This window comes from Oncorhynchus nerka, linkage group LG9a (genome assembly GCF_034236695.1).
Source record: "Oncorhynchus nerka isolate Pitt River linkage group LG9a, Oner_Uvic_2.0, whole genome shotgun sequence".
NCBI classification, from domain to species: domain Eukaryota; kingdom Metazoa; phylum Chordata; class Actinopteri; order Salmoniformes; family Salmonidae; genus Oncorhynchus; species Oncorhynchus nerka.
In genome coordinates, this window is record NC_088404.1 from 21,702,280 (window position 1) to 21,714,284 (window position 12,005).

Sequence of the window (12,005 nt, forward strand, 5' to 3'; positions counted from 1 at the left end):
AAGTTAGTGCAATATGCCTTGGCAGATAGCATATAAGAATGGTGAGGATTTATTAGATGGCTCAACTTCACGTGGGGTCACCTCTGTTGGCATGCTCTTTGCTAAATGCAGAAATAGGATTTGTATTATAGGATCTGCATTTCTGCTAAATGCAGAAATAGGATTTGTATTCAAGAGGTTGCTTCTTTTGAACCACTCTGTAGCACAATGTCCACAAAATAAATATTTCAAAGTTCTTAGTCTAGAAACAGCCACCACCAAAGAGCCCTGAGCAGTTGTAATATAGTACCGCAGTCCACCATTCACTTATTGAAGTGACGACGATTGACAACATGTATGAACAAACTTCCCAATAAAAGTTGGGAAGACAGGCAGGAGTCAAGCTCACAACTAAAGGGGTTTCCTAGTAACACTCGTAATACCAATGCACCTTTTTTTTAATGTAAATAAAATCAATGATCAGAAAGTGTCAACAATGATGGGTCATTTCATGTTGCTTATGAAATAAAAAACATTTCTTAAGAAAGAGAATGTGTCCCTGAGAAAGACAACAACAGGAGCAATCTCTCACTTCACCCATTCATTTTTGGCATTATCACCAACAAAAAAAAGACCACCAATTCAAAATCCAACTGAGGTCTTTCAAGCCAAGGATATAGTGATAGGGAAAATAAAACATACAATAACTAGATTAGTAGCCATAATTACACTTTGTACAATTATAAAATGATCAGTTTCACTTAAGATAAAAATTTTAAAAAATCAAATTCATACTAACGAGTAAGACAAATATTCTTTGATAATATCAATCTTTGCCGACCTAGAAGATCTCCCAAACATTTAAAATCTAATTTAGGTCCACTTGTTAGTAGATTTTTGCTTAAATCCACCCAATACAACCGGTTTGCGAATATAAAAAAATAATCACACACATCAAAGTCATTAACTTTTTTCACAATACATAATTCAATACCAGCAAAAGAAAAACAATAAAACACAAACACCAAAAGAGAAAGTTAAATAAATTAACGATAACTTATATTTTCTGTAAATACATTCTGTACATTTGCAACTTGATATCTTTTTGCAATTTCAAAAGCCTTTCATAATAACAGCACTTTCAAGTTCCTGCCCTCATTTGACCAATAGGTGGCACCAAAGGAACACATTTGATGTGGTCAGTGATCCAACTATAGAGCAATGAGGAGTCATAACCCCTTCAGTAAACAGAACTAGTAAACTTAATGCGTTGGGAGAGGTATTCTTGGAATGGCTTAATGCATTAGCGACAGATAGCTTTTACATACTGCGAGGCTGAGGTGCCTGGAGTGCTGCATCAAAATATACCCCCCTCTCAAATTCAATCACTGGTGATTGTAACAAGAGGGTAGACAAAAGGATAACATGAATATGCACTTCAGCACCATTTAAAATGAGTTCAAACACCATAGCGTCATTCTTGATCTCAAGTCAGACCAAACCAACACATGACAATGTCCCAAAGAGTGGTGATAAACTCTGGTAGCAGAAAGCAGCCTCTTCACTTGTCATTCTTGGCTTAAACAACAATATTTGCTTGTTGTGGCATAATAAGTAGTGTTGGTTGGAAGGGCTAGTGCAAGCATAAGGTAAAAAGCAACAGCCAAAATAGATACGATAGCACGTGGCTCAGATGCAAATGTTGTTCTATTAAACGCCATTTAAATTCCCAATGTCATGCGTCTTTGTACAATCCTGTGTTGTTGCGGTGCTTCAATTCTGAAACAAAGCCATATTTACTGTATAGCTCTTGATGGCCAGATCATATACAATCCAATGTCATTGCTGAGGATCCATGCAGTTTCTTTTTCCTTTTTACAGCGCACCATCACTTCACCATGGGAAACTGTGTGCTTTCTTCTGTAAATCCATTATCTTGTTATCCAATTAGGGCTGTCAAACGATAAAATAAATTGAGTTAATTCCAGGATTTACTGTGATTAATCATGATTAAATCGCAAATTCAGAATATGCTCAAATTGAGCTGTAATTTTATATTTTTTTATATGAAAAGCATTACAAGAATATTGAAGTCTTGAATTTGTCCAAAGTAACGGTTAGCCAAATCAGGTAAATTGATAAAGCACACTTTCTTTAACCTAAATGTCAACTTGTTTGGACATTGCATCGTTGTTTTTATCTGTATAGATTATTTATTTTCTATGTTTCAGTTTATTTTGAACGCTTTCAGACAATGCGATTAATCACACAAAAAATGTAATAAAATGAGCGCACTAAAATTAACTCAGGTTAACTGATTAACTCTGAAAGCCCTCCATCCAATACTTCCACATCAAGCATGTGGCCATTAATGTGTCAGGTCAATCCATCCAAGCAATGATTCTTGTAAAATGTGAGTCACAACCGAAAGAGTATATGGGCAGGGGGGCGAGTTGTCCCTTCTCAAAGTTATTTCTGTAGACATCAGGGTCTTGGGTGCTATAGCAAGAAGTGGTTATTCCTGCTCAGCTTGAGAATCTTCCTTAGTCTCTGCTTAGCGGTGGTCATACCTTTCTTAGGACGTTTTCCTGAGGAGAAAAACATTGCACAGAGATCAATAAAAAAAAGGATGAGCGAGAGAGGAATAAAGCTATGCTAATTCCAGCTACTACTCCAATAGATTAGCTAGAGAAAATAAATAAATATGGAGTCAAACCTTTAGTAGCTTGATTACTGATGGGTGGGGTGTTTGGTACGGGCCTCTTGGAGGGGTGCCGGGGGGGTGACAGGGAAGTCTCACTGTACTGGTTGTCAGTCCCTGAGCTGGGGTCCAGGCGGAGGGGGCTAGAGGCAGCCTGAGAGGGGCTTTGGTCACCCCAGGCCTCGCTGCTGTTACTGTTACTCCCACTGCTCTGATTGGCCATTAAGTTCTTGTTCTCCTGGATCCTCTGGCTAAGCTCGGCTCGACACTCCTTACGCACATGCTGCTGTGCCCTCCCCTCATCCTAAAGGAAGGGGAGACTATACTTTATACTTTACATTGGATCTGCTGTTCTTTGAACAAAATCCCAACTTGTTACCTAAAGAGGAATATTAGTAATTCAATTGTTAAAATTTTATTTCACCTTTATTTAACCAGGTAAGCTAGTTGAGAACAAGTTCTCCGTTGCAAATGCGACCTGGCCAAGATAAAGCATAGCAGTTCGACACATACAACAACACAGAGTTACACATGGAATAAACAAAACATAGTCAATAATACAGTAGAAAAAAAAGTCTATATACAGTGAGTGCAAATAAGGTCAAATAAGGGAGTTAAGGCAATAACATTCGTTCCAGTCAGTGGCAGCAGAGAACTGGAAGGAAAGGCGACCAAAGGAGGAATTGGCTTTGGGGGTGACCAGTGAGATATACCTGCTGGAGCGTGTGCTACAAGTGGGTGCTGCTATGGTGACCAGCGAGCTGAGATAGGGCGGGGCTTTACATAGTAGAGACTTGTAGATAACCTGTAGCCAGTGGGTTTGGCGACGAGTATGAAGCGAGGGCCAGCCAATGAGAGCGTACAGGTCGCAGTGGTGGGTAGTGTATGGGGCTTTGGTGACAAAACGGATGGCACTGTGATAGACTACATCCAGTTTGCTGAGTAGAGTGTTGGTGGCTATTTTATAGATGACATCGCCGAAGTCTAGGATCGGTAGGATGGTCAGATTTACGAGGGTATGTTTGGCAACATGAGTGAAGGAAGCTTTGTTGCGAAATAGGAAGCCGATTCAAGATGACATTTTTGATTGGAGATGCTTAATGTGAGTCTGGAAGGAGAATTTACAGTCTAGCCAGACACTTAGAATACGTGGATAACTACAAATACCTAAGTCAGAGCCGTCGAGATTAGTGATGCTGGATGGGCGGGCAGGTGCAGGCAATGATCGGTTGAATAGCATGCATTTAGTTTTATTTGCGTTTAAGAGCAGTTGGAGGCCACGGATGGAGAGTTGTATGGCATTGAAGCTCGTCTGGAGGTTAGTTAACACAGTGTCCAAAGAAGAGACAGAAGTATACAGAATGGTGTCGTCTGCGTAGAGGTGGATCAGAGAAACACCAGCAGCAAGAGCAACATCATTGATGTATACAGAGAAGAGAGTCGGCCCGAGAATTGAACCCTGTGGCACCCCCATAGAGACTGCCAGAAGTCCGGACAACAGGCCCTCCGATTTGACATACTGAGCTCTATCAGAGAAGTAGTTGGTGAACCAGGTGAGGCAATCATTTGAGAAACCAAGGCTGTTGAGTCTGCCAATAAGAATGTGGTGATTGACAGAGTTGAAAGCCTTGGCCAGGTCGATGAATACAGCTGCACAGTAATGTCTCTTATCGATGGCGGTTATGATATCGTTAAGGACCTTGAGCGTGGCTGAGGTGCACACATGACCAGCTCGGAAACCAGATTGCATAGCGGAGAAGGTATGATGTGATTCAAAATGGTCAGTAATCTGTTTGTTGACTTGGCTTTCAAAGACCTTAGAAAGGCAGGGTAGGATGTATATAGGTCTGTAGCAGTTTAGGTCTAGAGTGTCTCCCTCTTTGAAGAGGGGGATGACCGCGGCAGCTTTCCAATCTTTGGGAATCTCAGACGATATGAAAGAGAGGTTGAACAGGCTAGTAATAGGGGTTGCAACAATTTTGGCAGATAATTTAAGAAAGAGAGGGTCCAGATTGTCTAGCCCGGCTGATTTGTAGGGGTCCAGATTTTGCAGCTCTTTCAGAACATCAGCTATCTGGATATGGGTGAGGGAGAAATGGTGGGGGCTTGGGCGGGTTGCTGTGGAGGTTGCCGGGCAGTTGACCGGGGTAGGGGTAGCCAGGTGGAAAGCATGGCCAGCCATAGAGAAATGCTTATTGAAATGATCAATTATAGTGGATTTGTCAGTTGGAACAGTGTTTTCTAACCTCAGAGCAGTGGGTAGCTGGGATGAGGTGCTCTTATTCTCAATGGACTTTAGTGTCCCAGAACTTTGAGTTTGTACTGCAGGATGCAAATTTCTGTTTAAAAAAGCTAGCCTTCGCTTTCCTAACTGTCTGTGTATATTGGTTCCTAACTTCCCTGAAAAGTTGCATATCACGGGGGGCTATTCAATGCTAATGCAGAATGCCACAGGATGTTCTTGTGCTGGTCAAGGGCTATATCTATTCCTGGTTCTACATTTTTTGAACGGGGCATGCCTATTTAAGATGGTGAGGGAGGCACTTTTAAAGAATAACCAGGTATCCTCTACTGTCGGGATGAGGTCAATGTCGTTCCAGGATACCCCGGCCAGGTCGATTAGAAAGACCTGCTCGCAGAAGTGTTTTAGGGAGCGTTTGACAGTGATGAGGGGTGTTCATTTGCTCGCAGACCCATTACGGATGCAGGCAGTGATCGCTAAGATCTTGGTTGAAAACAGCAGAGGTGTATTTGGAGGGTGAGTTAGTTAGGATGATATCTATGAGGGTGCCCGTGTTTATGGATTTGGGGTTAAATCTGGTAGGTTCATTGATAAATTGTGTGAGATTGAGGGCATCAAGCTTAGATTGTAGAATGGCCGGGGTGTTAAGCATGTCCCAGTTTAGGTCACCTTGTAGCACGAGCTCAGAAGATAGATGGGGGGAAATTAATTCACATATGGTATCGAGGGCACAGCTGGGGGCAGAGGGAGGTCTATAGCAAGCGGCAACAGTGAGAGACTTGTTTCTGGAAAGGTTAATTTTTAGAAGTAGAAGCTCAAATTGTTTGGGTACAGATCTGGATAGTAAGACAGAACTCTGCAGGTTATCTTTGCAGTAGATTGCAACACCGCCCCCTTTGGCAGTTCTATCTTGTCAGAAAATGTTATAGTTAGGAATGGAAATTAAGGTTTTTGGTGGTCTTCCTAAGCCAGGATTCAGACACTGCTAGGACATCCAGATTGGTTGAGTGTGCTAGGGCAGTGAATAAAACAAACTTAGAGAGGAAGCTTCTAATGTTAACATGCATGAAACCAAGGCTTTTACGGTTGCAGAAGTCAACAAATGAGAGAGCCTGGGGGATGGGAGTGGAGGTAGACACTGCAGGGCCTGGATTAACCTCTACATCACCAGAGGAACAGAGGAGGAGTAGGATAAGGGTACGGCTAAAGGCTAACAGAAGTGGACGCCTAGTACGTTCAGAACAGAGAGTAAAAGGAGCAGATTTCTGGGCACGGTAGAATATATTCAAGGCATAATGTACAGACAAAGGTATAGTAGGATGTGAATACAGTGGGGGTAAACTTGTGCATATAGTGATAATGAAAGAGATATTGCCTCTAGAAATACCATTTAAACCAGGTGATGTCACTGCATGTGTGGGGGGTGGAACTAAATTGTTAGCCGAGGCGTGTTGAGCAGTGCTAGAGGCTTTACAGTGAAATAACACAATAGTTACAAACCAATACAGCAATCGACACGGCATGGTGACGTTAGGGAAAGGCATGCATAGCCGGGTGATCATACAAGTCCAGTGCGTGGCTTCAGGCAGCTAGCGGCACGGGGCTAGCAGGCTAACAGAAAGGCCTTAGAGGGATGACGCGACGTAGGGAAGTCTGTTATGGCCCCCTCGTGCATTTACATCAGCGGACAGATCAGCAGGCTCCGTGAGGTAAACCAGGCCAATTGGCAAAATATGTATAGTGGCCGAAGACATATGTCCGAAGGGCCTCTTAAGCCAGCAGCCCAATATGCTTTAGATAGCTAGCAGGCCGCAGATAAGCAGCTGTGCGTTCAGGGGTCATTAGCTGCTATAATTCCAGGTGAAAAAAATCATAATAATAAAAAATAAAAAATATTTAAAAAAATAGGTTCAGAGCTTGCGGTAGGAATCCGGAGATATCGAGAAGAATAAGTCCGACTAGCTCTGGTTTGAGTCGCGCTGTACAGACTGGCGAGAGTTGTCCGGGATAAAGGTAGCTGATGACCGCTAGCAAAGGATAGCTGACTGCTAGCTAGTGGCTTCGGAATGTATTCGATGGGCCTCGTAAGCCAACAGTCCGTTGTGCTCTAGACAGCTAGCATTCAGGGGACGTTAGCTGCGAAGGTCGGAAGATGAGAAGGTTCAGAGCTTGCGATAGGAATCCGGGGATATGTTGAGAAAAATAGGTCCGGTATGCTCTGGTTGAATCGCATTGTTCAAACTGGCGAGAGCTTTCCGAGCTAAAGGTTAGCTGATGACCGTTAGCTGGCTAGTTTATGTTGGAGAGATTCCAGTAATAGAGGCAAAGAAAAATACGTTAGAGAAAAAGCAGGTCCACACCACATTGGGTGAGGCGGGTTGCAGGAGAGTATTTTTAAGTAAGGGTTTAGATTTTTTTTTAAAGATATGCGAAGAAAAATATATACAAATATATATACATGGGACACGACAAAACGAAGGACAAATACATCTGACTGCTACGCCATCTTGGATCCAGCGGACGGATCAGCAGGAATACAGAGAGTGATTCTGATGTAGTCTCAAATTAGAGACATCAGACTCAGTCTCAGCATGTGCAGGCATGACCCATTCACTCTTGATTATAATTATTACCTGAAGGGTCAGTGTGGAGTTGCTGTCTGAATCATCCCCTGACACAAGCTCTTTTCCACCTACAGGACAAACACAGAGAAATCTGAAATTGATTGAATTAGGGGCTTAGTCAAATTGAAATCTTGAAGTTTATAAGCATTTCAGGACTGGAGTGTACCACTGTCGGGGGACTGATGAGCCAGGCTGGACCACCAGGGCTCCTGAGCAGTGCTGCTCTCCTCTGGTCGCTGAGGATAAAGCAGCCCTGCCATGGACAGCATGCCCTCAATAGCCTCCTCTTCTGTGGTTGGAGAGGTAGGGCGTTGTCTGCAAACGAGTGTAGGAACAACTTAATGAATCTCTTAACTCAACTGGATAATGAATTAATCATGCACTGTATGAACTAATTTCCCCCATTGTATTTGTATTGCATTGGATTGATGCATACAGAATCCTTAGAACAAGAATGCCACTTGGTCCATTCATCCATGCTTCCTGTACCCTTTGAGTAGTTCGTGAAAGTGGTGAAGGGCCTGGCTGGCCTGGTGTAGGTCCTTCACACTGCCTTGTGCCATCCTGCAATGCTCCTTATCCTCCCTTTCCTCCTCGGAGCTCCCCGAATCTTCCCCCGAGGAGTCCTTTTTCTGCACAGTCACACAGATGTGTCAGCCTTTATAACTTAAACAGTTCTGTGTGAAGGAGAGACAGGGCCATGGGGAGGAAGTGGGATTAGCTACCTGCAAAGAGCAACGTTCTTCGGACTCAGAGTCTGAAATGTCGGAGTACACTACGGCTCCTTTCCTGAGATCGGAATTCACTCTTTCGAAATAGTCTGAGTAGGAACAAGAGAAGGATGAATTAAATATCTGCACCTAAATGTTAGGTGAAATTCTGGTGCATTCAAAGATGAGCCTACCTAAACAGTTGATTGACAGCTGGTGACTTGACCAGTTAGACTCACTGCTGAGGGGGCTGGGTTTCTCCTCTCTCTCGTGGTCTTGGTGCTGTTCCAGCTTGCTGTCATTGAGCTCGGTCTTCACCAGGACCCCTTCCCTCTGGTGGTCGCCAGTCCTTTTACCGTCCCGCACCGGACTACTCTTCACACTTGTGTGACGACGCTCATCTCTGTGCACACATACACACAATAGTAAGAGGAGAAAAAGCCTAGAGGCAAACAAATTACAGCATATGGCATTTAGGTTATTATTTAGGTTCAAGTTTATTTAAGTGATGAGTTGAAACATGTAAAGATCGCATAGCGCAGGTGGTACATCCTAACATGTTAAGGTTGTTACAATGGCAGCTCTGAGTTGTAACATGAAACCGCTCCAGCCAATAAGTTGAGCAGTGCAGAGCATCGTCAAAGCCAGTTGGAGGTGTTGGGTGTTGAGTAGGTGGTGAGTTCTTCCAGTTCACCTAATAATCCTGCCATTGCACATCACCAGAAGGAGGTTGTTGTCCAGGCTCCTCTCCACCGCTGCAGCAGACGCCATGGACGTCTTGTTGAACTTGGCCATCACCGTGGAGCTGAATGGAACATCCTGAGAAAAGGGAAAAGAGATTTACTTTAACAAAAATGTATAATTAACCTAGCCTCAGTGTATGGGTAACGTCCTCCAAGACATGGATAAACCAGGAGAAATGTAGTCATTGTAAACAAGAATTTATTAACCGACTTGCCTAGTTAAATAAAATAATTTTAAAAAACTATGGGTTACACAAGCAGCATGGGGGAGAGGGTCGTGTGTCAATGCCCTCACCTCCTCAAAGGGTCCCACCTCCAGCCTCTTGAGCACTTGTCGCGTGTGCAGCTCCAGGATCTCCAGGTTGGAGGGGGTCTTGGGCGCATGGTGATGGTGGTGGTGGTGCAGTCTGGCTGTCCTGCGAGCATGATGTCCAGCCTTGTCAAGAGTCGACCGCGTCAGTGGGCACGGTCCACATCCCTGAGATTTCACTGGCTTGCTACCTCCACTCTGCTCCTCCTCCTCCTGTGGTCAAGAGATGCTAGTTAGTACAGAACCACAATGCTACAATATCCAGCTTCAAAGAAACAGTGCTTTTGACCTGGTATTTATAAAAAGAGAAAAAGGAAAATATTCAGGGACAGCCAACTTTTACTCAATGAGCACAAATGTTTACAACCAGCTCCAAGTAGGAAGCGTCAGTGTCCTTGTGAGTCAGAGAATTTCTTCTCCTTTATGTTCTCACATAACAGCCTGAGGCCCTCTCTCCCCTTCCTGTCTCCATGCTGGGCCTTACCTCCAGGTAGCGGATTTCCTTTGTGAGTTCTTTAATCAGATGGTTGGGTCTGATATGGTCCGGGACATCGCTGGCCTGCTCTGTGACCTGAGGAGAGGCAGAGAGCAGGGGGACAATGAGGGGCTTGTACTGTCTTGTCTGTAGATGGTGGTTAGTTTCCCAGACAGATCATACCATCACACCGGATACAACCTGCCCACCATTGGCCTTGAAGGAGCCCAATGTAGATTACATTAGAATGTAGATATTGTGACCAAATGTCCTATTCTGTAGAGTCAGATGTTGCACAGACAAAAGAAGCCAATTTGCCATCGAGAATCTGTTTTTCTGTAGTATCCTACCTCTCGTTTCAGCCAGTTTTTCAGTGCATTAATCAAGGCTTTCACTCCATCTGTTAGGTAGACTGGGGGCTGGCAGTTATCCTCTCGTAACTCTGAGAATCATATGAGAAGGATGTTGAAAAAAAGGACAGAAAGTCACATCACCAAAACAGCAACAAACTCCTCCGCTGAGTGGTATTTCTTTCACCTTTTAGAGTCTCCAGTAGATTATTGGCCACGTACCAGCAGATTGCCTCAAAGTAAGGGAATTTGAAGAGGTCCGGAGTCTTTAACCGCCACTCCATTTCATAACACCTGTAGTTGAGGATGCAGCAATGGAGATCAAACACAGCTCCACAGGGCTGAGACCTAGGCTGAACACATTTAAAATACTCAAATGCGGGACAACGGGATGATTTTACGGGACAGTTTAGTAGCTAGCCTCCATTAATATTTTTAAGTACGTGATTGGTTGACGATAAGACATTGACCTATGTCTCTTCTTGTACTGCGCAGAATATCAGATCTCAACAACAATTTTAAAAGTGTTTATCATCACCAGTAACACATTCCTATGTTATATGTCTTGTCATAAGCGGGTTGGAATGTCAATTCACATAAAATGAATAGGAATTCTGACTGAAATATATGACAAAACAAACGATTTTTGTAAATTAGTGGCATTTTAAATTAGTTGATAAAATGCAGAAAATTATTGTTTGGTAGCATGGCGCGGGACTAAATGTGGGACTGTCCAGAACATGTGGTCACCCTAACAGAGACCCATCCCACTGGGCACAGATGTCAGTTCAATGTCTAGTTTAGATTAAAAAATAAAAAATTATACACTACATGTGGACACCCCTTCAAATTAGTGGATTCGGCTATTTCAGCCACATCCGTTGCTGACAGGTGTATAAAATCGAGTGCACAGATATGCAATCGCCATAGACAAGCATTGGCAGTAGAATGAACCATACTGAATAACGCAGTGACGTTCAACGTGGCACCGTCATAGGAAGACATCTTTTCAACAAGTCAGTTCATCAAATTTCTGCCCAGCTTGAGCTGCCACGGTCAACTGTAAGTGCTGTTATTGTAAAGTGGAAATGTCTAGGAGCAACAACAGCTCAGCCGTGAAGTGGTAGGACACACAAGCTCACAGAAAAGGACCGAGAGTGCTGAAGTGCCTAAATTTTTGTTGTTGCCTGTCCTCAGTTGCAATACTAACTACCAAGTTTGAAAGCAACATCAGCACAATAACTTTGTCAGTAACTTGAAAATTGGTTTCCATGGCCGAGCCGCCGCACAGGTAGACGGCAGTGGTTAGAGCATTGGACTTGTAACCGAAAAGTTGCAATATCGAATCCCCGAGCTGGCAAGGTAGAAATCTGCCTCTGAACAAGGCAGTTAACCCACTGTTCCTAGGCAGTCATTGAAAATAAAAATTTGTTCATAACTGACTATCACTATGCACAATTCCAAGCGTTGGCTGGAGTGGTGTAAAGCTCACCGCGATTGGACTCTGGAGCGGTGGAAACGTGTTCTCTGGAGTGACTGCTTCACCATCTGGCAGTCTGACCGATCAATCTGGGTTTGTCGGATGCCAGGAGAACGCTACCTGCCCCAATGCATAGTGCCAACTGTAAAGTTTGGTGGAGGAATAATAATAGTCTGGGGCTGTCTGAGGGTTAGGACTAGGTCTCTCAGTTACAGTGAAGGGAATCTTAATGCTACAGCGACATTCTAGACGAATCTGTGCTTCTAACTTAGTGGTAACAGGCCCTTTCCCTGTTTCAGCCTTTATTTAAACAGGGAGTCACACAGATTAAAAAAAAATATATATTTTGCCTTGTATAACATTACAATAAAAACAGAATAATAAAACATAC

At 43.5% G+C, this 12,005-nt stretch overlaps 1 protein-coding gene across 7 annotated transcripts in view; it reads right to left on the reverse strand.

Moving 5' to 3' along the window:
• Positions 1-419: 419 nt before the first annotated feature.
• LOC115134043 (lysine-specific demethylase 7B-like) overlaps positions 420-12,005 on the reverse strand; it is a 57,840-nt gene continuing 46,254 nt past the window's right edge. For 2 of the 7 annotated variants that reach the window (XM_029667606.2, XM_029667605.2), the window contains exons 9-20: positions 10,322-10,428; positions 10,135-10,226; positions 9,794-9,880; positions 9,295-9,522; positions 8,951-9,075; positions 8,451-8,659; positions 8,272-8,366; positions 8,036-8,178; positions 7,713-7,861; positions 7,556-7,614; positions 2,696-2,984; positions 420-2,567 (exon numbers count right to left, since the gene is read on the reverse strand). In XM_029667606.2, coding sequence (XP_029523466.2) covers positions 2,479-2,567; positions 2,696-2,984; positions 7,556-7,614; positions 7,713-7,861; positions 8,036-8,178; positions 8,272-8,366; positions 8,451-8,659; positions 8,951-9,075; positions 9,295-9,522; positions 9,794-9,880; positions 10,135-10,226; positions 10,322-10,428 — 1,672 coding nt within the window. In that variant the 3' untranslated portion in view covers positions 420-2,478. Of the gene's footprint in view, positions 2,568-2,695; positions 2,985-3,104; positions 3,159-7,555; positions 7,638-7,712; positions 7,862-8,035; positions 8,179-8,271; positions 8,367-8,450; positions 8,660-8,950; positions 9,076-9,294; positions 9,523-9,793; positions 9,881-10,134; positions 10,227-10,321; positions 10,429-12,005 lie in introns of those variants that run through there. The other 5 variants (XM_029667608.2, XM_029667607.2, XM_065022421.1 and 2 more) reach the window with 5 other exon arrangements.